The sequence below is a fragment of the Mirounga angustirostris genome, unplaced genomic scaffold, assembly GCF_029215605.1.
Source record: "Mirounga angustirostris isolate CCGP_5_RB_7025 unplaced genomic scaffold, mMirAng1.0.hap1 SCAF_8, whole genome shotgun sequence".
NCBI lineage: Eukaryota > Metazoa > Chordata > Mammalia > Carnivora > Phocidae > Mirounga > Mirounga angustirostris.
The window spans coordinates 33,399,703-33,419,447 of NW_026991716.1; the positions used below are offsets into that span (position 1 = coordinate 33,399,703).

The window sequence follows — 19,745 nt, forward strand, 5'->3', positions numbered from 1 at the left end:
GGCCTCCCCCGCGGCTGGTCTACACCAAGGCCCGGCACTTGTCATCCCCAGGCTGAGCCGCCCCTGACCCCTTCTCACACCAACACGGAGGGCTGAGGAGGACCCTGCGGATAGCTGCTGCGTCCATAAAAATAACACGCTCCCCACAAAACTCCAAATCACCACCAATACATTTATTTGAGGGAGACAAGGTCAGATCTTATCGGGAACTTTTAAACCGAACAGTACGAGAGACACTGGCCTGCCTAACTTCCGGGTGTTCACAACCGTGCAGGGAACCAGATCCTGCACGTAAAACCTCACCATGAAACCCACGAGCATTTGATGAGGGAGACACATTCGGAGCAGTCACGTGATTTCCCGTTCAGAAGGTGCCGCCTTTGTGTCTGAGGAGTAGTGTTGAGGAGCACGAGGGTAGCACCTCGCAAGAGCTTCCTAGCACAGGCCTGCACATGACGGTGGCCTCGTGCAAGGGGACCATGCCCTATTTACAAAGCAGGAGAGCAGGCTCCCAGCTGAGCTGCAGGATGACGGCTGGGGCTGACTGTGGCGGGGGATGGGTGGGGGGGGGAATCTGACTCCGTGAGCCTTTTCCCATCCTACCTGGGCCTCCACGAGCCATTCTCTGGCCCCTTGCACAGGACAGACTTGGCAAATCTGTGAAGGAAGGGGGTTCTGCCCCAGTTCCCTAGCCCCACCCCACCTTCCCCAGGTCTAACAGGTAACCCATCCACTGGGTGCAGCCTCCCCCTGACCCGACTCCCACTGCTGAACAGACACACGGCAAATATGGAAAGTGAAGCCTCGCTGGCCGGGCTGGACTCATCTGACAGGTGCCCAAGGTGATCAGGCCCCACCCACGGCGAGGCTGAGACACGGTGTTTTTTTCAGGGGATTCAGGTTACTCCAGGGCAAAGCACGATCCTGATGACACCCGGCGGAAAAGCAAACTGGAGCCGCGGAAAAGCTGGCCCTGGATTGGAAGGAATGGGCAGGTCAGTGACAGGGGAGGCCATCCTTCCCGTCCCGCCCCAGAGCAAGGCCAGCATGAGGCAAAGGAGGGGTCCGCAGTGCAGAGACCCTAGGGTCAGGGGTGGAGGGCATAGGCTGGCAGTCTTAGAGGGCAAGGTCAGAATATGCCCTGCGCTGAAGCACCAGGGAGCAGTTTGCTTCCCGTCACAGGGTGTCCAGTGTCGCTGGGGCTCCCCAGTAGGGAACCCCCAAAGAGGACACTCGTCGCCCTTCTGGCTTCAGAGACTTCTGGGACTCCCTAACGCCCATGGGATATGAAGCATGCAGACCTGACTGGAGCCACTGGGAAGAACGGGGTCTGCCTCTCGCCCCCTCTTGCTTCCCTCTCATCTGTCCTCTTCTCAGCCCTGAGGCCTGTCTGTGTGCTGGCTCCTCCCTAGACCACTGCCCCGCTCTACTTCGAGAACCACGGCTAGGCAAAGGCAAGGATCTGCCCTGGGCCAGATGCCTGGATCCTTGACCTCTGCGCCCAAAAGCTCCAGGCCAACAGGAGGGTGCTTGGGCCAAGAACACGAAATCCCGAGACTGGCACCCTTGCCACGTGGCCCAGCTCAAGCCTCAGGTTCTCCTGAGGGCATCGGGATGTCTTGCGGAAGGGAGGGGTCGGCCTTGGACACGGCGGCCACCGTGTTTTCAGCTGTGTTACTCAAGGACTAAGATCTTGGGCTTCACCACCTACTCCGTGGGCTCCCTCAGAGTCCTCCTTCTACGAGTCTTTAAGAGTTGAAGAAGAGGGCGCCTGGGTGGCTCAGTTGGTTAAGCGACTGCCTTCGGCTCAGGTCATGATCCTGGAGTCCCGGGATCGAGTCCCACATCGGGCTCCCTGCTCAGCAGGGGGTCTGCTGCTCCCTCTGACCCTCTTCCCTCTCGTGCTCTCTGTCTCTCATTTTCTCTCTCTCTCAAATAAATAAATAAAATCTTTAAAAAAAAAAAAAAAGAGTTGAAGAAGAAAAGGAGACTGTGTCTACTATAAAATCTGTAAGTAAATTGAGATCTAGCGACCTCATGTCCTTTCTAAAATAAAATGAAAATTTAATGAAAATGCCTTAAACCAAGAGTCTATATTCTCTTTATCCTCCCTACGACAACTGGATCCCGTGACAATCTCTCACCTTTCCACTCAATATAAAGCCCACAAAACCATCTGACCTGATTGGTGTGGGGGAAGAATGGGGGGGTGGGGGGACCTTCTCTGTTGGGAGCTTGCTTACCTGCACGCTCAGGTATTTCCAGCAGTGGATCCAAGACTTGAACACGGGGGAGTACGGGGGCAGCCCGGCCTGCAGCCTGCCCAGGAAGGAGAGTGTGTTAGACCCACTGAACGATGGGAGATGGCTCAGCCAAGGCAAAGGCGATCTCAAGCAATGGCCTGGAGCTTCCACCACCCATATCCCGAATCACGGATGCAGCCCAGAGGGGCGCGGTGAATCCCAGAAGACGCTAGCGTACCTGGCGGGCGGGGGGGCGGGGGGGGGTGAGCCTACCCACAGACCAGGCGGGAGAAAGCAGAGCACTGGACAGGCTGAGCTAGACCCCCCCAGCCCCCACAGCCCTGGCAGGGTGCCCGGGGGGAGGGCTGCACACCTACCCGCAGTTGTTCACAGCCATGAGGTCACCAACCAGCAGGAAGGGGTAGGTCAGCATGCTCACTGCAATCTGAAACCCAGGGAGACCTGAGTGGCAGTGACCCCGCCACCCTCGGTCCCGACTCGGGGAGCGAGGGCATGCCGTGCCAACACCCGACACCCAGGCGTGCCTCCAGCCACCGCTAGAGCTGGCTGCCTAGGCCCCGCCCAGGCCCACAGGGCAGCAGAAAGGGCAGCTAGCTGAGCCAACGTGACTTACCCCCATCACAAATTTGGTGTAGCTCCGGATGGCCAGGGCCTGGCTGAACTGGAGACAGAAAGGAAGACTAGTTTGCTACAGGTACCTCGGGCTGCCCTTCAGATAAGCACCCTTGCCCCATGCTGCCTGGTCTGCGGCCCCCCAGCCTCACCCCGTACACTGGCCTCACACCCCCTCTGGGCTCAGGTCCCCTCACATTGCTGCGTATACTGCATTCCCTTCTAGGGCCTGCCAGTGGCTTCTGTGGCCTTGAGCCAGAGCCAAAAGCAGCCCTGGGAGGCGGACGTGGGGGGAGAGGCCTAACGGGACTTCCGAGACTCAGCCAGGGATGGTGAGGAGCTGCTGGCCTGTGTGCCCCACTGAGCTGTGAGTTCCAAGAGTCTGGCCCGTGTCTGCCTTGATCAGTGCCAGAGCTTGGCACACAGCTGGTGCTCAGTAAGTGCTTGCTTAACGGGAAGACGGACACCCACCCCAACTGCCCAGACACAGAATCCTGGTCCTGCAGCAAAAGGTGAGGGGAAACTCTAAGCTTCCTGCCACCCCCCTACCTTACCAAGCTCTCATCCCCCTCGGACTCCCAAGATCTGGATTCTACTTTGCCCAGAAGAGAGCCCCTCGCCGGGAAGGGGGAACTCCCTGTCCCTCAGCTTCCAGCGGCATGGCCATCCTAACAGGTGTCTACCCTGTAACCTTGGATGGAGGCTTGCCCAGCCCTCTGCGTGAATGGCAGCCTCGTCTTAGCCTTTAAGCCACACACAGAAGAGCACTTGAAAACCCCTTTCCATAAAGCTGCAGAAAGCCAATCAGCTGTGGGACACCCCACCCCCACTGTCACAGGCTTGCTGTGCGTGTGACAGCAGCAGCCCCCCCATCCACGAGGCCCTGAGAAAGGGCAGGGCCCGGGATACATGGGAGAGCTGGTCTCTAAGGAACCACCTGAATTTGCTTACACTGAAAGGCCAATAGGACTCACCTACCCAAGTCAAATGGCCAGACCCGATTTCCCTCTGAGCAGAGGCTCTTAGCTGGGGTGGGACATTCTTCACCACACAGACACATGCCCAGACACAGACGGATGCAGACTATGAGCCCCCCCCACCCCCCGAGGTGATTCTGACAAGACAGGTTCCCGCCCCCCATCCTCCTGGGCCTGCAATCCCACTGTTAGAATGTCTGGCTACCAGGAATCCCCTGCCCATCACTGCTCCCCAACTCATCCTGTCTCAGGCTGAACCAGTCAACCCATCAGGTCCCTAGACACCTTTCTTAAACAAGGACCTTTTAGAAGGACCAACGCCTCCTCATGCCTGACCCAGCCTGCTGAGGTCTGTGCAGACCACTGCTAACAAAAATTGTGGGGTGCGCCTTCATTGGACCCTTGCCAGGCGACCTAAAAAGCCTCAAGGCGGGGGAAACGCCCTCGGGCCAATACAGGGAAAGACCTAGTCCTAGCCCTGTTGATTCCTAGCCAAGTGCCTCGGGAGAGCCTTTTGATCTCTGGGTCTCAACTTCTTTACCAGTAAAATTACACCTGCACCGTTCCCTTCACAATTGGGGTACTGTTGGGATCAAATGTCATAATGTTCACATAAGGGTTCTAAAAAGCTTAAAACATTAAGCAAAAGTTAAAGGGTTATTAGCTAGTCTGTGTCCTGGTTTCCTGATTCATCGTTGGGTCATTGCCTCGGATAAGCTGGGGTCTGTTTTATTTCTGAAGCTGCCCAAGGACGGGCATTCCATGAACTCCTCCAGGTCTGGTTACGGATCTTGAATCTCCTCTCTCTTGAGCCCACTCTCCCCAGAGGCAAAGCTAACCCCAGGACAAAAGGTCCTTTAAGGGGGTGCTGGGTGGCTCAGTCAGTTAAGCCTCCAACTCCTGACTTCAGCTCAGGCCATGATCTCAGTGTCCTGGGAATTGAGCCCTGTGTCGGGCTCCAAGCTCAGCAGGGAGTCTGCTTGGGACTCTTTCTCCCTCTGCCCCTCCCCCAGCTCATGCTCTCTAAAATAAATAGATAAATCTTAAAAAAGGTGGGGTCCTCTTAGACCACCCCCAGAGACCCTCTCTAGCCCTCAGGGCCTGGTGCTAAGGATCCCAGGGTCCTGAGTCTGCCCCAGACTCTGCATATCAGCAGTACATGGAAAGATTGACAAGTCCTTGTTCCAACCAACCTGGGAACCTGGATTCTGGTCGTTTCCCAGCCCCCCTGGGGTGTCACTCACGCTGTCATCCACCAGGTAGGCATTGATGAAGTGGGCCAGCAGGTTACAGCCCCACAAGAAAACCACATCTCCCAGGAGGTGAGGGATTAAGCCGCTAAAAAACAAGGTGAGCAAAGATGAGCAGGGGGAGGGAGGGGACCATTTCTTGGGGGCTCCATGCCCAGGAAGGAGGCAGGGATGTTCCAAGCTCAAAACATCAGCATATCCAAGGTACAGCCTCAGGAAAAAAGCCTGCAAGGGGCCACACGGACCTGCAGCTATCCACACCAGGAAGGCCGTGTCCTCTTCTCCGTGGGGGGTTGTCACAGGCCACATCTGATGCCACAAATTAGTTTCTGGTTTCACAAGTGGTTTTCGAACCAGACGCCAGACCTCAAAACGTGAATGTTGCTAAATCTGGGATTTTCACATGCAGATTATGAGACAGGGTCTACACATTTATAGTTTTCTCCTGGCCTCTTTACCTGATCCACTCTCACAAAACACTTTGCTTGATGCATTTGTTGTCTTCATCCCTAGAATGTTCCACTGAAGACATTCCATACAAGCTTTTGCAAGGAAGGCTGACTGTTAAAGTGATGGCCCTCAGAAGAAACAGCCCTCCACACTGCTATGGAAGGTCCCAAAAATACAGGCAAAAAGCCAGCCTGAGATCAGTGGGTCCCATGTGCTACTGGTGTTTCTTTTAATGTGTTTATTTGCTTGTTTAGATACGGAGCGACTTAGAAAACTCTCCAGGAGAAGAGTGGCTATCTCTTGGGAGGGGTGGCAGAGATTTCTGAGATCTGTGAAACTCTTATTTGAAAATACCTGAAGAGCTCAGAAGAATATACGCAACCCATCTAGGTGATAAGGGATATGAAGAAACTGAAACTTCACGAACGCAATCCCCAATCTTGATGCGTCCACCTGTGTTCAGATGAACCCCTCACATACACTCTGGTGCCCTCTCGGTGTTGTAACTCATACAGGTGTCACCCAGGCCACAAATATGTGACGAACAGAACCCGACGAGGAGGCATGTGCTGTGTCAGAATCTCTTCACACCCGGGACGAGGACTCTACACAATGAGCATGAAAACTGCAAGACGTGGCGACTCGTCATTTTATGGTCTGAAGTACCCGTCACATGAGCAAACACTTATCCCTGTGTATTTATACATCTATGTATGTACGCATATATATGCATGAATACATTGAGTGTGAGTTCGTGTGTGTGTGTGCGTGTATTAATCAAGGTTTGGAATCCTGGCACTCCCGACACGGAGGACTGGACAGGGCCTCGCTGCGGGGGGCTGACCCCTGCACTGCAGGATCCCTAGCAGCCTCCCTGGCCTCTCCCCACTAGCTGCCAACTGTGACAACCAAAAGATGTCTCCAGACATTTCGAGTGTTCCCCAGAGGCAAAAATCCCCTCCCAGTGAGAACCATATAGTAGATATGCCCATACACACACGTGCACCTACATGGTCATTTCTTGGTTAAGTGAGATCCTAAATAAACACCCCTGACCAACTACGAAACCACAGTGAATGAACAGAGAACACCATTATCCAGTATGTTATGTACCTAACAGCGTGTCTGTCACTGCCCAGACCTTAACAAGGCAAAACAACAGCAAGCTGTCGGGAGTGGCTTTGGGGTCTGCTTGTGTCCGGACAGTCTTTCCAGTATAAGCTTTCTGTGTTACAGGTGACGTAAGGTGGGTGGGAGACACCCAGGAGGGCAGGGGTCTGTGAGTCTCGGGAGGCGATGGGCCCCTGCCACGGACCGCTCTGCACAAACACAGGCCCAGCAGAACGGTGTCTTGACCTTTTAGGAGAAGCCAGAGATCCAGATTGTTCTGTGCAACACCCGCCATGTTACACAGAGTGCCCTGGCTTAGGAAGATCAGCCCACTCCCAACCCCAGGGCCAAGGGACAGTGTCAGGCGAAGGGGCCAGTCAGGCCGTCTCCCCCATGTGCTGGACAAACAGGACCATGTCTGCGTGAGCCGTGATCTGCAAAGGGCGAGCAGCTTTGGTCCCGGTCATCCGCGGCTCACACGTGCCACGGAGCTCCACGGAGCTCCACGGAGCCGGATGCAGCTATGTGGGAGGGGCAGACCCCGGGGTTAGTCTGAGCCCGCAGCTACGGCCTGAGAGGTCGAGAACGTGTCTGTTAGTAGAGCTGTGCCACATGGCCAGCTACGGGGTATAGAAACTCACGTACACAAAGAATCCCAGCAGCCCCTCCTCTTTGAAAATCTTCCCAATGGAGCTCAGCACACCGCTGTGAAGAAGGGAAGACAGGGAAATGAGGTCCCCCGGTCACCTTGGAGAAGCCCAGCCCCTGGTGTGGAGGAGAGCCCACCATCCCTGCTCTGAGCCGTCTAGTCCTGGTGGGGATGGGGAAGGGATATTCTCCGTTACCAGGGAGAACCCAAGTATAGAAGATGAGAGAGGGCGCCTGGGTGGCTCAGTTGGTTAAGCGACTGCCTTCGGCTCAGGTCATGATCCTGGAGTCCCGGGATCGAGTCCCACATCGGGCTCCCTGCTCGGCGGGGAGTCTGCTTCTCCCTCTGACCCTCCCCCCGTCTCATGTGCTCTCTCTCTTTCTCTCTCATAAATAAATAAAATCTTTAAAAAAAAAAAAAAGATGAGAGAGCTCTTGTTTGGGGGTGAGGGGTGTTACACAGGAGACAGGAAACCCACTTACCCCCAGGACAGAAGCCCAGCAGTTCCCTACTGCGGCTTTCTGGGGATCTAGAATTTGGGCATTAGCCTTCCATTGTGGGCTACTGCAAAGACAACAGGCCTCTCTCCTGCCTGGCCCTAGTACTTCTCTCTGGAGTAACCTTCCAGCAGAGTAGCCTGCATGCCCTACAGCGGGAGAGCAGGAGGGGTGGGGGTGGGGGGGGAACCCACCTGCCCAGAGGACAGAGAAGGAAAATGGAGCCCTACAGGAGACCCTGGCACCAGACAGCCCAGATGCAGCCTGGGAAAAAGCACCCGGCCCTCCCCAGCAGCTCAGAGATCAAAGGACAGGCTGGTGCCTTAGGTATGAAATGCAAAGGAGGCTCAAGAGCAATCTCTGGGACTCGTAGCTAGTGATGCCAAGTGGCCCGTCCTACATGGAGTTCCTCCAAAGCCTAGGTGGCAGAGAAAACCTAAAAGAAAGATGGAGATGGTGGGAGCCAAAGCCCTGGCTAGCGCCGCTCCTAAGGCACCCAGCCCTGCCAGGCCCCACAGCCCTTCTTCTTTAACAGTGGCATGGCCCACTGGGGCTGAGCCAGATCATCCCCTCCCGGCCCTGTCGACCAACATCACGTTTCAGTTTAGGAGAATGGGCCAACTTCCCATTAGTGAACCCAAAATGAGGCCATGGCACTGGAGCTCCCTGGGGCAGTGGTCCCACAGGACAGCTGCAGAAAACGGAAGCCAGGAACTGAGTCTTAGGAAGGGTCCCAGAGACTGTCCTCCTGCCACATGCCGCCTGCTGTCCCGCACTGAGCTTCGTAGGGGCAGGGAGGGCGTAACTGCCACGGGGGAGGGCTGTGGCCTCACAGCTATGTCCCTACAGCTCCCACCTCAGGGCCGGGCACGGCAGAGGCTGGGGAAGTATTTGGTGAGCAACCGGGGGGACGGGCCCACACCCGCAGAGGGGACAGCCTCGTAACAGAAAATGGAACGAGCTAAATGGTTAGGGCATAACTAGGGGGTCCAGGATGGAACCCTAGCTCAGTCCCAAGGGGCACAATCCAAGCCAACTCCGCTCCCACTCACCCCCTCGGCAGGGCTGCCGGGATCAGCCAGGGCAGCCCTGGATGGGCGACGGAGAGGAGCAAATGCCCCTGCCACGTTCCTCGGACACTAGCACATCAGAACGAGGGCAGAAGAGGGACAGCACCTGACCCAGTGTGGCCTGTCCTGGCAGACTCTTGAGTGGTGACAGGGCCACTCCTGCCAGTTCTGCAAGAATTACCCACCTGTACTTGGCCTCCCGTCCCACAAATTGGACCATGCAGCGCATTGAGATGACTGAGGAAAAAGAAACACACAAGGGTGACACGGTGGCCAAAGCCCATGGCAACCCAGCGGTGGGGTGCCCACTGCCGTGGAAACCGCGCGTGGCCTGTGTCAGCGCGGGAGGGGGAGGAGGGCCTCAGGGATTCTCCGTCACACCCCGTGACCACGGCATCCTGTTTCTTCTGCCTGGGAAGGGCCCCGGCTCCCTCCAGACAGGACTCCCCGCCAACTTGTCCTCAGCGCAGTTCCAGCGGAGGACCCCCACCCGACTATACTTCCCAGTGATCTAGCACTGCCCGGCTTCGCCCCGCAAGGGGTTACCCCACAGCTGAGAAGCCGTCTCCAGTGGGGTGGCTCACCGTGCAGGGGGTGGGCCAGCATGCGGGACACACACTGCATCATCATCTCGTAGGAGGTCTGGAAGAGAGCAGAGGGTGGGGACTCGGCCTGCCCTCTCTCAGGACTGGCACTCAAGGGGAACCACAAGCTCTTACAGGGGAAAAACTGGGATCCCACAGCCCCCGGAGGGGTCAGTCGACCTGGGATCACCCCACTTGTCAGCTACCCCCCATCCCCTCCACCCAGGAGTGCTGCTGAGTCTTGCACTAGGCCCCACGATGGCCGAGAGGCTTTGTGGTATTCCTTACAGCGTCCTTACAGGGCTCCTTCCGTGTCCCACCCTAGCCACGCACACACGAGGAGCCAAACCTGTGTCTCTTCAATGGCCCGGCCGACTCGGCCGTGAGAAATAATCAGACTCCCCTCCCAGGGCGTCTCCCTCTCCCAACTCGATACCCACCTCCTTCACTACTTTCCTCAGAGAAGTCTTCATGTCATCCTTGTTGGAAACCTGTTCGATCTCATCTGGAGGGAAAACCTGAGGTACAAAAAACAAAGGAGTGAGGCGCCTGGCTGGCTCTGTCACACGGCATGCGACTCTCGACCTCAGGGTTTTGAGTTCGAGCTCGAGCCCATACTGGCGTCAAGCTTACTTAATTAAAAAAACAAAAACAGGGGCGCCTGGGTGGCTCAGCCGGTTAAGCAACTGCCTTCGGCTCAGGTCATGATCCTGGAGTCCCGGGATCGAGTCCCGCATCGGACTCCCGGCTCGGCGGGGAGTCTGCTTCTCCCTCTGATCCTCCCCCTCTCATGCTCTCTGTCTCCCATTCTCTCTCTCAGATAAATAAAAAATCTGAAACAAAACAAAACAAAACAAAAACAAAAAACAAAAAAGGAGGGCCAAAAGCAAAGTACAGCTATGCCTCTTAAATGTCACACTGAAGGGACAGGGACAGCAGGAACCAGCTCCTACTATTTTCCCTATAGCTGGGTCCACCTCTGGTAACCCCAGGCCTGCAGCTCGGGGGGTTGGTGGGGAGCCCCTGCCTGCCTGGTGTCACAGTTGTGGGCAAGCGGGAGGACTATGGGGCAGGACCGTTCCCAATCAAGGAGATGCAGTGTGCGACCACCAGGGTTTAGAGCCCGGCTATGGTGCTAGGTGTAGCCGGGGGAAGGAGAAATGGACCGGCGCACACGGCTGTCTCTGGGGCTGGCAGGGAGCTTGGGGGAACTTCAGGCAACAGCTCCTGGCTTCGCCCCAGGCTCACCTTCTTCATACTGCCCCGAGTCACCGTGGAGAGGGCGTTGGACATCAGTCGGGGGCTCAGGCCTCGGAAGAGCCCTATCTTCCCATCCACCTGCACGATGTACTTGGCTATAAGAAAGCAGAGGTGGCCATGTCACGCCCGGCCCAGACATACCCACCCCGGGTCACACTCACTCCCAGACCAGATGCGGCCTGTCCCTCAGTCACGGAAGGGGCGGTTATCTGTCCAAAACCCCAGAAGCGATCGGGCCCCAACGCCAAAGTCTTCTCTAGCCCATTTCTTTGTGTAAAACCTTCAGAATGTATTTTCGACCAACAAATTCACATATTTTAACTTTGCAGAAATATTTGGCAAGCTCAGCTACAGTTTTTCAACTCAGCAACTTCAGTGCTACAACCCAGAAACCAATTCTGCTGCTTATAAAAAATGCTTTTCTTGGGGCGCCTGGCTGGCTCGGTCAGAGGAGCATTCAACGCTTGATCTTGGGGTTGTGTATTCCAGCCCCACGTTGGAAAAATAATTTTTCAAAAAATGTTTTCCTTGGGGGCAAGAAAAAAAGGAAAAAGGCAGAGAGTGCTCACAGGCAACGATAAAGTTTGGAACCTAAGGGAGGAAAAAAGGGAAAAAGGAAGAAAGGCTCAAGGGCATCCCCTAAGCACACCACGGAGAGGGCCACCCTCATACTGTCGCTATGCTGCACCCAGGCTCCCACCTGGTACCCATTAGCATTTATGAATCACAGCAGGGGGTGGGGGTTGGGAGGGGGCGACATAACTAGTGGAGAAGTAACCAAAACGGGCACCGGTGAACTATTCTAGAGAAAAAACATGAGCAGCCAGGGAAGCTAGACCCTACCTGAATGAGTGTTTTTTTCTTTCTTTTTCTTTTCAAGATTTCTTTCTCTCTTTGACAGAAAGAGAGAGAGAGAGTGCGCGCCAGCGTTCTAACATGTGTGCATGTGAGGAGGAGGGGGGCAGAGAAGGAGGGAGAGAGAGAATCTCAAGCGGACTCCACACTCAGCGCAGAGCCTGAAGTGGGGCTCCATCTCACGGCCCTGAGACCAGGACCTGAGCCAAAATCAAGAGTCTGAGGCTCAACTGACCGAGCCACCCAGGCGCCCCAGTATTTTTTCATTAGGGCCTCTAAAAGGACACGTCTCTTAATGTTTCATTATTTTTTCTTTTTTTTAAAGATTTTATTTATTTATTTGACAGAGAGAGACACAGCGAGAGGGAACACAAGCAGGGGGAGTGAGAGAGGGAGAAACAGGCTTCCCGCGGAGCAGGGAGCCCAACGTGGGGCTTGATCCCAGGACCCTGGGATCATGACCTGAGCCGAAGGCAGAGGCTTAATGACTGAGCCACCCAGGCGCCAATGTTTCATTATTTTTTTTAAAGATTTTTATTTATTTTTTTATTTGAGAGAGGGAGAGAGACACAGAGCGCTTGCACATGGGGGGCTCGGGAGCAGAGGAAGAGGGACAAGCAGATTCTACACCGAGCACGGAGCCCAGTGTGGGGCTGGATCCTAGACCCTGACATCAGGACCTGAGCCAAAACCAAAAGTCGGAAGCTTAACCAACTGAGCCACCCAGGCGCCCCTGAAGATTTTATTAAGTACCCACCACACCCAATGTGGGGCTCGAACTTAGAACCCCAAGATCAAGAGTCACATGCTTTACCAACTGAGCCAGCCAGGTGCTCAAATGAAACCTTTTAAACTATGTTCAAGAAGGTGATGTGTTCTCATGAGAGAGACGGACTCTGAAAAACAAACTGAGGGTTCTTGAGGGGAGGGGGGTGGGAGGATGGGTTAGCCTGGCAATGGGTATTAAAGAGGGCATGTTCTGCACGGAGCACTGGGTGTTATATGCAAACAATGAATCATGGAACACCACATCAAAAACTAATGATGTAATGTATGGTGATTAACGTAACATAGTAGAAGCTGATGTGTTCTTATAAACCCGCATAACTAGAAGCTAGCAGAACTTTCTCTCGGCCCCTGAGCACCCCTTCCAGACCCGACTTCAGCTCCTTAGCACCACCCAGTGGCAGGAACCAGCAAAAGAGTCTTCCTCTCCAAAGCAACCTGTCTGCCAACCCAGCAAATTCAATGTCACTGCTGGAACAGGCTTGCCTTGGGGCCCGAGAGCACCTGTTCCCTGCATATTTGGCTTTCTGAGATGGGGGTGGGGCTGGAAAGAGAGGAATAGGAGGGGACCGGACACTGGATGCCGTGGCAGGGTGCCCCGCTTCACAGAGTGAACAGGCAGGAGGAAGGTTTATTTTGGGGGAGGGGGGTCCAGGCAAAAAAGAGATGCAGGCGGGGTAAAGCCTCAGTGCGATCGCCGCTGAGTCACTTAGCCTCTTTCTACCCGATTTGCCCACCAGTAAAAAAAAGGAGTAAGGACCCCTATTTCTCCTCATCTCAGAGGTGATTTATGAATAAGTGAGAGCAGAGAAAGGTATGCAAAAATCCCTACGGGGGCCTCTATGGGCCCAAAGGGTCCCATAGCCAGCCAGGGGCTCTGTCATTCCATGGTTTCTCTGCAGTCCCTGCAAAACTCTGTTACACCAAAGAATGTCACGACAGCTGTGGCACTTTTCATCATGACCTGGAGAGGAGTGGATGTTGTCTAGACAGGAGACAGACAGCTGAGTCCCCTCGCTCACGCCCAACAGCCATCTGTTTATAATATCTGGACTGAAACAACATTTATATACACGGGGTGAGCAGGAGCACCTCAGAACTCAGCTCATCTTTGCAAGAAGCAAGATGTGGGTCAAGACCCCTCTACGCTGAGTCCTTTTGGGAAGGACTGTGTGACACGAGGAGAGAGAGTCCGGCTTCTAACCTGGGGCCCCTCACGTGGCTAGAGCATGCAGAGAAGCCACAAGGGAAGGGCTGACAGCCCGCCACCCCAGCTTCACCTTTATACACTGGCTTCCCTGTTCAGTGGTCTGGGTGCCTGCCTACCTCTGTGACCTCCCCCTCCCCTTCACGGACTGTTTCTAAATAAAACCAAATACAAACACATTTCCCCACAAAATGACATGTTCGGCCTGGCCCCGGGCTACTCAACATCATGGTGGCAAAAATGGAAGAGAAACACAAAGTCAGATTCTGCCAAGAGTGTGTGGAATTTAAAAAAAAAAAAAAAAAAAAAAAAAAAGGGGTGACAGGAGGCAAAGCCCCAGGTTATTTGGCAGATTTTCAGAGAGTATTTTGGACTGACCAAACAGGTATGAAGAGAAGAAGTGGGGGCACCTGGGTGGCTCAGTCGTTAAGCGTCTGCCTTCGGCTCAGGTCATAATCCCAGGGTCCTGGGATCGAGCCCCGCATCGGGCTCCCTGCTCAGTGGGAAGCCTGCTTCTCCCTCTCCCACTCTCCCTGCTTGTGTTCCCTCTCACTGTGTCTCTCTCTGTCAAATAAATAAATAAAATCTTTAAAAAAAAAAAAAGAGAAGTGAACGAAGCCTGAGGGGGATCAGCCCAGCTGTGAACGTGGACAGCAAGGGTATATCTGGAGAAGTCCAGGGAGGGTGGGCACTAGGAGAGAGACAGCGATGGTGGACTGGAACGGCCTGAGCCAGCCCAGGGGCCTGGGGACGAGCAGTGAGAGACAGCCAGGTGGGCTCAGGTGGCATGGGGTGAGCTCCCCCGGGGCGGTGGGCTTCTGGGGAGAGACCTCCAGCCAGCAGAGCCACGGCAGGGGCTGTGGGGTGCTTGCACGAAGGGCCTGGATGAAGAAGCTGCCACGACTTCGCCGACTAGGAGCGCAGGGCAGTGAGGCGGTCTGCCGAGCCCAAGCGACGACCCGCCAGAGGTAGAGCGCGACGCCCCGGGGGCTGGCTGCTCGTGCCCAGTGTGGGAAGATGCTCAGTGGGGCCCACCGCCTGGGGAACACAGGGGAAAGAGGAGGAAGGAGAGGAACCCAGGAAGCCGCCAGATAACAGGAAAGCAGAAAAACTGGCAACAGGGCCAGACTGCTTGAAAAGCACAGGGAAACCTCCTCGGACCCCCACTTCCAGGCACACCTTGGGACAGCAGAGATGACAGGGGCTGGTGTCCGGGAGGCTGCAGGCGGCAGAGCTGGACCAAAGTCATCTTGTCCACCTGCTCCCACCCCAGCAATCTGCTGCTTCTGGTGACACTTCGATCCCCTCCTCCCGGCCAGCACGACACCAGGTGCCACACTGCCCTGCCCTGTGTGTTCCCCGGGGCCAGCTGGGCCTGCTCCCCGGATGACGCTTCTTTTTTGTCCATGGGGGCCTTCCTGCCTGGGAAGCAGACTCACCATAGGTGAAGAAGCTCGGCAGATAGAGGACCTTCCTCCCCAGCACATTGGTCCCAATGGTGGGGGGCATCGGCTCATGACCCACCTTCAGAATCAACAAATACAAAAGGAAGGTCAGATTCTGCTGCTGATCCAGCTCACGGCTGCTCATGCCCCCAGGCCTTTGCCTCTTCGGCCCACAAATTCCAACGCTGCTCCTGCTGGGTGTTTTCCTTGGAAAAACATACCAGAAATGTCATCGGCAGTCTAGAACCACCAGCATCATGCAAGCTCCCAACCAATGGAAACGTCTAGTCCCAGATCCGACCCCTACCACAATCCAAGTCACCCTGTCCCCCAACATTCTCACCTTCAAATTCCAGACATTTCCAATGCGGGAAACCACCCCCCCCTTTTATGTACTTCGAACCCTGCACTCACCTCAGAATAAATCTCAGGTAATTCCCATCTCTGGGCTAAAATTTCAGTCCAATCTCAATCCCAAATGTGCCAACACCCAAACACGTCACACCCACATCTCAGTCCCAAACTTCAGACAGCTCGGCTCCAAGTAACCCACCCCAAAGTGCACCCCACACTCAAGTTCCCTACTGCACCCACTGCAGAGGCCGACAAATCTGTCCCTCTTGCTCCCAGGCAGCGCAAACTGGTTGCTCCTCAAACCTCAAACAATTCCTCATCTGTGTTCTAATCTTGATCACTTCGTATCCCTGTGACAGAATGACCCCCTTATTTCTGTAAGGCTATTGTAATTCTTGCTGTATAGATGCTCATTATAAATATAGTATCCTTTAAACTCATGGGGGAGGAGAGAGGACACAGCCACCCACACCCCTTGGGGGGGGGGGGTCTGTCCTGAGGGGTGAGGCCATTTATTATGCTGCCAACTGATGAGGAGAGAGACTCTGCTGCCAGCCAGGAGGCAAGGTATCTCCTAAGTGGGGTGCGAGAAGTCCCCTTCCCGGGCAGGGGGCCAGGACACAAGCCCTGTCCCTCCAAGGAAGCCAGCCAAGCCCCTGGACCAGAGCAGCTCCTTTGGGATGTAGCAGGGAGCAGAAATGGCAGGGCTGGGAAGCTCTGCCTTAATAACTGGACTAGGTATGCTTCTGGTGACAGAGGTAGTCTGTTAGACCAGTTTTCCTGGTCCAATTTCTTCTCTTCTTCGCCTTAGTCGAGTGTTTTTGAAAGCTCTGGTTGTCTCTTGTGGATGTGATTTGAGCTACACGACCGATCACTGACTGTAAATGAAGAAACCCCCTCCATGACGGCCACCTTCTATTAAAAAAAAAAAAAAATTCTAGCCCAGGGGAGTTGAGGGAAAGGGATGAGCCAGCTGACCCAAGCTGTTAGCCCTTCCCCTCTAGACCTTTCCCCTTCTCGGATAAATGCTTGAAGGTTCTGACTTAAGTTTTAATTTCTCACTTCTATAGGCGGTATTCTCTTTACAGCCTCAATTCCAAGTCTGAGCTACTACTGTTCTGTTGCTGTCTCACTCAGTCTAGTCACAATTTGGGAGTCCTAGCCATTCCACCCGCACCTCTAAATCTGCTGTGTCCCTTCACCCCAGGGCCCCCAAATCTGTTGAGTCTATTTTTTTTAACTTCCACCTGGGGTTATAAAAGGCACACATCTCAGCCCCATCCCCCTCATCCTCAAGTTTCCCTGATTTGTGCCCAAGTCACATGCACCCTATTTCACCCCCAAATCTGTTGTTAACCCAGTCCCCCCACAGCCAGAGCTGCGGCCCCGCATCCGACACTGGCAGAGCCAGTTCACCACCCTCAAATCTCCAACTGCTGAAACTTGACTCGGATGAACCCCAATCAGAGGCCCCACATTCTTATTCATTTGGTCTAGCCAACCCCCAAATCTGCCACTCCAATCCTGCCACCTGCCCCCCCAAACCGGGAGCTGCCTTTTTGCAAACTATGGCTGATTCCCAAGCTGTACATATTAAGGTTTCACCCTAAAACATGTTACACTCAGCACCAGTTGGGTTCAGATCAGACAGACTACCTCTGTCACCCGGACTGGGCTCACTCATCCTTACCTACCCAGTTCTTTTCACCCTTTGGGCTCCATCTTGCCCAATTCCCTCTTCAAATCACTCGTATTTCAATTCTCTTCGCAAACCTGTACACCAAATCCACCACGAAGCCGCTTCTCATTTTGTTCACATGAAACGCCCCCCTGCTCCCACCAATTCCTTAGGTACTCCAGCATCCTCTACCCCACAGACCCTCCTATCTGCCACCCTAAAAACCCAGCCCTGACCCAATCTCACTCCGTCAGATGAAAAACTCAGCTCCTGATACCCTTACTTCTCAGGTAACATCAGTTCCAAAGTGCCCACCTTCTCTCCCAAACCTGTAATCTCTACTGCTAAAAATACAATCCTAATTCCCTAAGTAAAGCAGCCCTTGCTCCCAAATCACAACCAAACGCCAGTCTCAATCTTCCCCCACCAGCCGTTTCCAAATCTCAGTCACCATTAGATGCTAGTCAGGCATCCTCATGTCCCCGACTGAATCTCTTCATTCCTTGTCATATTCCCAGTCGCACCTAAAAATCTACTGCCCCATTCCTCAGACCCCAGATTTCAACTGTTCCCATGCCAACTTTATCTCCCACTCTCTCGGTCCAGTTATAAAGACAGTAAATCTGGCGTCCATTCGCTTCAATTCAAACCTTAAATCTTGGTTGGCCTCCGTGTCAATTTTCACCCCCCATCCTCCCCCCGAACGGGAAAATTCTAGGTGAAATCTTCAGTTATCAGTCCAGGCTGGAACCACCCCCATCTAAACAGTGCCCATCTCAGTCTCGTCCACCTAATTCTGCCAAATGCACTCCTTCTACCTGGCCTCCTTCCAGCTCAATGTCTCCCTTTCTCAAGCAGCCCACTTCATCTGCAAGGCCTTGCTGGCCACCACCATATGCCAAGTGCCCCTGCATGGCTCCATTCCAGAGTCACCCCTACCTTGGCCTCAGTTTCTGCCAGCCTCTATCTATCCCGCCACTGTATGTCCCAACTGCCCCTTCTGCCCAATTCCAACACTCCATAACCCATCCCCCCCCATACAAGGACTGGGAGTCCCATCTCCCGACCCCAACTATGACTTTCATTTTCTTTTCCAAATGCGTCATCGCTTTCCTCCTAAAAGCCTCCTCCTTCTCGGTCCCCTCTCCAGACAAATCGCCATCACATTCCTCCCCCACTGCGTCGCCCTATCTGTTCCCCTCCCTCAAAACGCGTCACCCTGCCACCTCCTCCCATCAAATCTGTCGTCGCCATCAAATCCAGAGCCCCCTTCTCCTGCAAACGCATAGCTCTCCCCTGCTAAATCCTTTGCCTTCGCCCTCTCCCACCAAATTCCCTCACCATTAAATCCACCGTCTCCTTCCCAGCCCCCACTCCCCCCGAGTCTGATGCCCTTTCTTCTCTCCTAAATTTTTGGCCCTGGCCTCCAGTCCTTTGTCCCCTCAAACAGCTTTAAATCCATCTCTATCAAATCCAGAGCTCTTGCTACCCCCCCCCACCCGCGTTTAAATATGTGCTCTTCATCTAAATACTCCGCCTTGGCCCCCAATCCTCCTCCCCGCCCATTCACCAAAACTTCCCCGCCCCTCCCCCATTCTGTTACTTCTTTACTCGCCCTAAAATGCTGCCCCTTCCCTCCTATTCCAAGTTCATCGCCTTCATCCTCCAAACCCCTCTCTCCATTCCTTCGACCCCTTCCCTGCACCCACCAAATTCCTTGTTCCTCCCATCCTCTCCCAAATCTGTCGCTTCTACCCCTTCTCCCCTTACCTTCACCCCCAAGCCCCTCAACGCTTCCTTTCTCCCCGACTCCTTCAGCCCACCAAACCTGCCGTCCTCGCCCCTATCCCCAAATCCGTCGCCATAGACTCCCCGCCCCGATCCTCCTCCAGATCCCGGCCTGTCACCTTCACATCAGCCCCCACCTCCCTGCGGCGCCCTGGCCCCCGACCTGGATAAGCAGCTTCACGTAGAGCAGCGGGTGGCTGAGCGCCGTCACGCCCGCGCCCAGCGCCACGAAAAGAGCCTCGGTGGTCGGGGCGTTGTCCCCGGAGCCCAGGCCCCCGGACCCGCCGTCCATCCTGCGGGCGGAGGGCTGTGCCGCAGGCCGAGGGTGGCGCGGGTGTGCACGGTGCGCGGGCGGCGGATCGCGAGCCCGAGCCTCGACCCCCGCCGCCGCTCCGCCGCGAGCTCCCGCTCCTGCTCCGGCTCCCGCCATCCCCGCGGCACCGCCGCGAGCCCAGGGCGCCACTTCCGGGTCCGAAGCCCCCATGGCGCCGGGCGCCGAGGTCACTCCCCGTCACGTGACGGGAGGGCGTCCCGCCCCTAGCAGGCGTCAGGGGGCGGGGCCGGGCCGCACCACTCGCGGCTGCGGGGGAGCGCAGGTGTGTGGCGCGGAGGGTGGTACGAGCCGGGTGCGGCCCGCGGGCCGGATTGGGGCCTGACCCAAGGCTGGGTTGCAACCCGGGCGTCAGTGGTCGCGGGCGGCCCGGGCCGGGAGTTCCGGGAGTGCGAAGCCTGCCGCCGGCCCGGGCGCTCCCCCGGGAACCCCCCCCCGAAGGCGGCGGGGGCGGGGCTCGACGGCTGTGCCAGCCAGACGCCCCCAATATGGTCTGAGGCGCTCCCAAGCCCCCTCGCCGGCTTGGTGAGTTTTCTCCGCAGTTCTGGGCCCGCCCCTTTGCGGCCCGGAGCCCAGGC

The 19,745-nt window shown here is 55.4% G+C and overlaps 1 protein-coding gene across 3 annotated transcripts; it reads right to left on the minus strand.

Annotated features, from left to right (window-relative positions):
* Positions 1 to 152: 152 nt before the first annotated feature.
* On the minus strand, positions 153 to 19,350 carry MTCH1 (mitochondrial carrier 1). 3 transcript variants are annotated; one of them, XM_045866811.2, is made up of 12 exons: positions 19,000 to 19,350; positions 15,011 to 15,095; positions 10,712 to 10,818; positions 9,904 to 9,981; positions 9,464 to 9,521; positions 9,065 to 9,116; positions 7,309 to 7,368; positions 5,098 to 5,191; positions 2,878 to 2,925; positions 2,621 to 2,688; positions 2,244 to 2,319; positions 153 to 973 (listed from the first exon to the last, which is right to left on the minus strand). In XM_045866811.2, the coding sequence occupies exons 1-12, from the start codon at positions 19,318 to 19,320 to the stop codon at positions 902 to 904; spliced, it is 1,119 nt and encodes a 372-aa protein (XP_045722767.1). In that variant the 5' UTR covers positions 19,321 to 19,350; the 3' UTR covers positions 153 to 901. The 3 variants fall into 3 exon arrangements, with proteins under 3 accessions (XP_045722767.1, XP_045722766.1, XP_064453612.1); XM_045866810.2 differs by having other exon boundaries at positions 5,047 to 5,191; XM_064597542.1 differs by having other exon boundaries at positions 5,047 to 5,191; positions 15,011 to 15,222; positions 19,000 to 19,137.
* Positions 19,351 to 19,745: the final 395 nt, after the last annotated feature.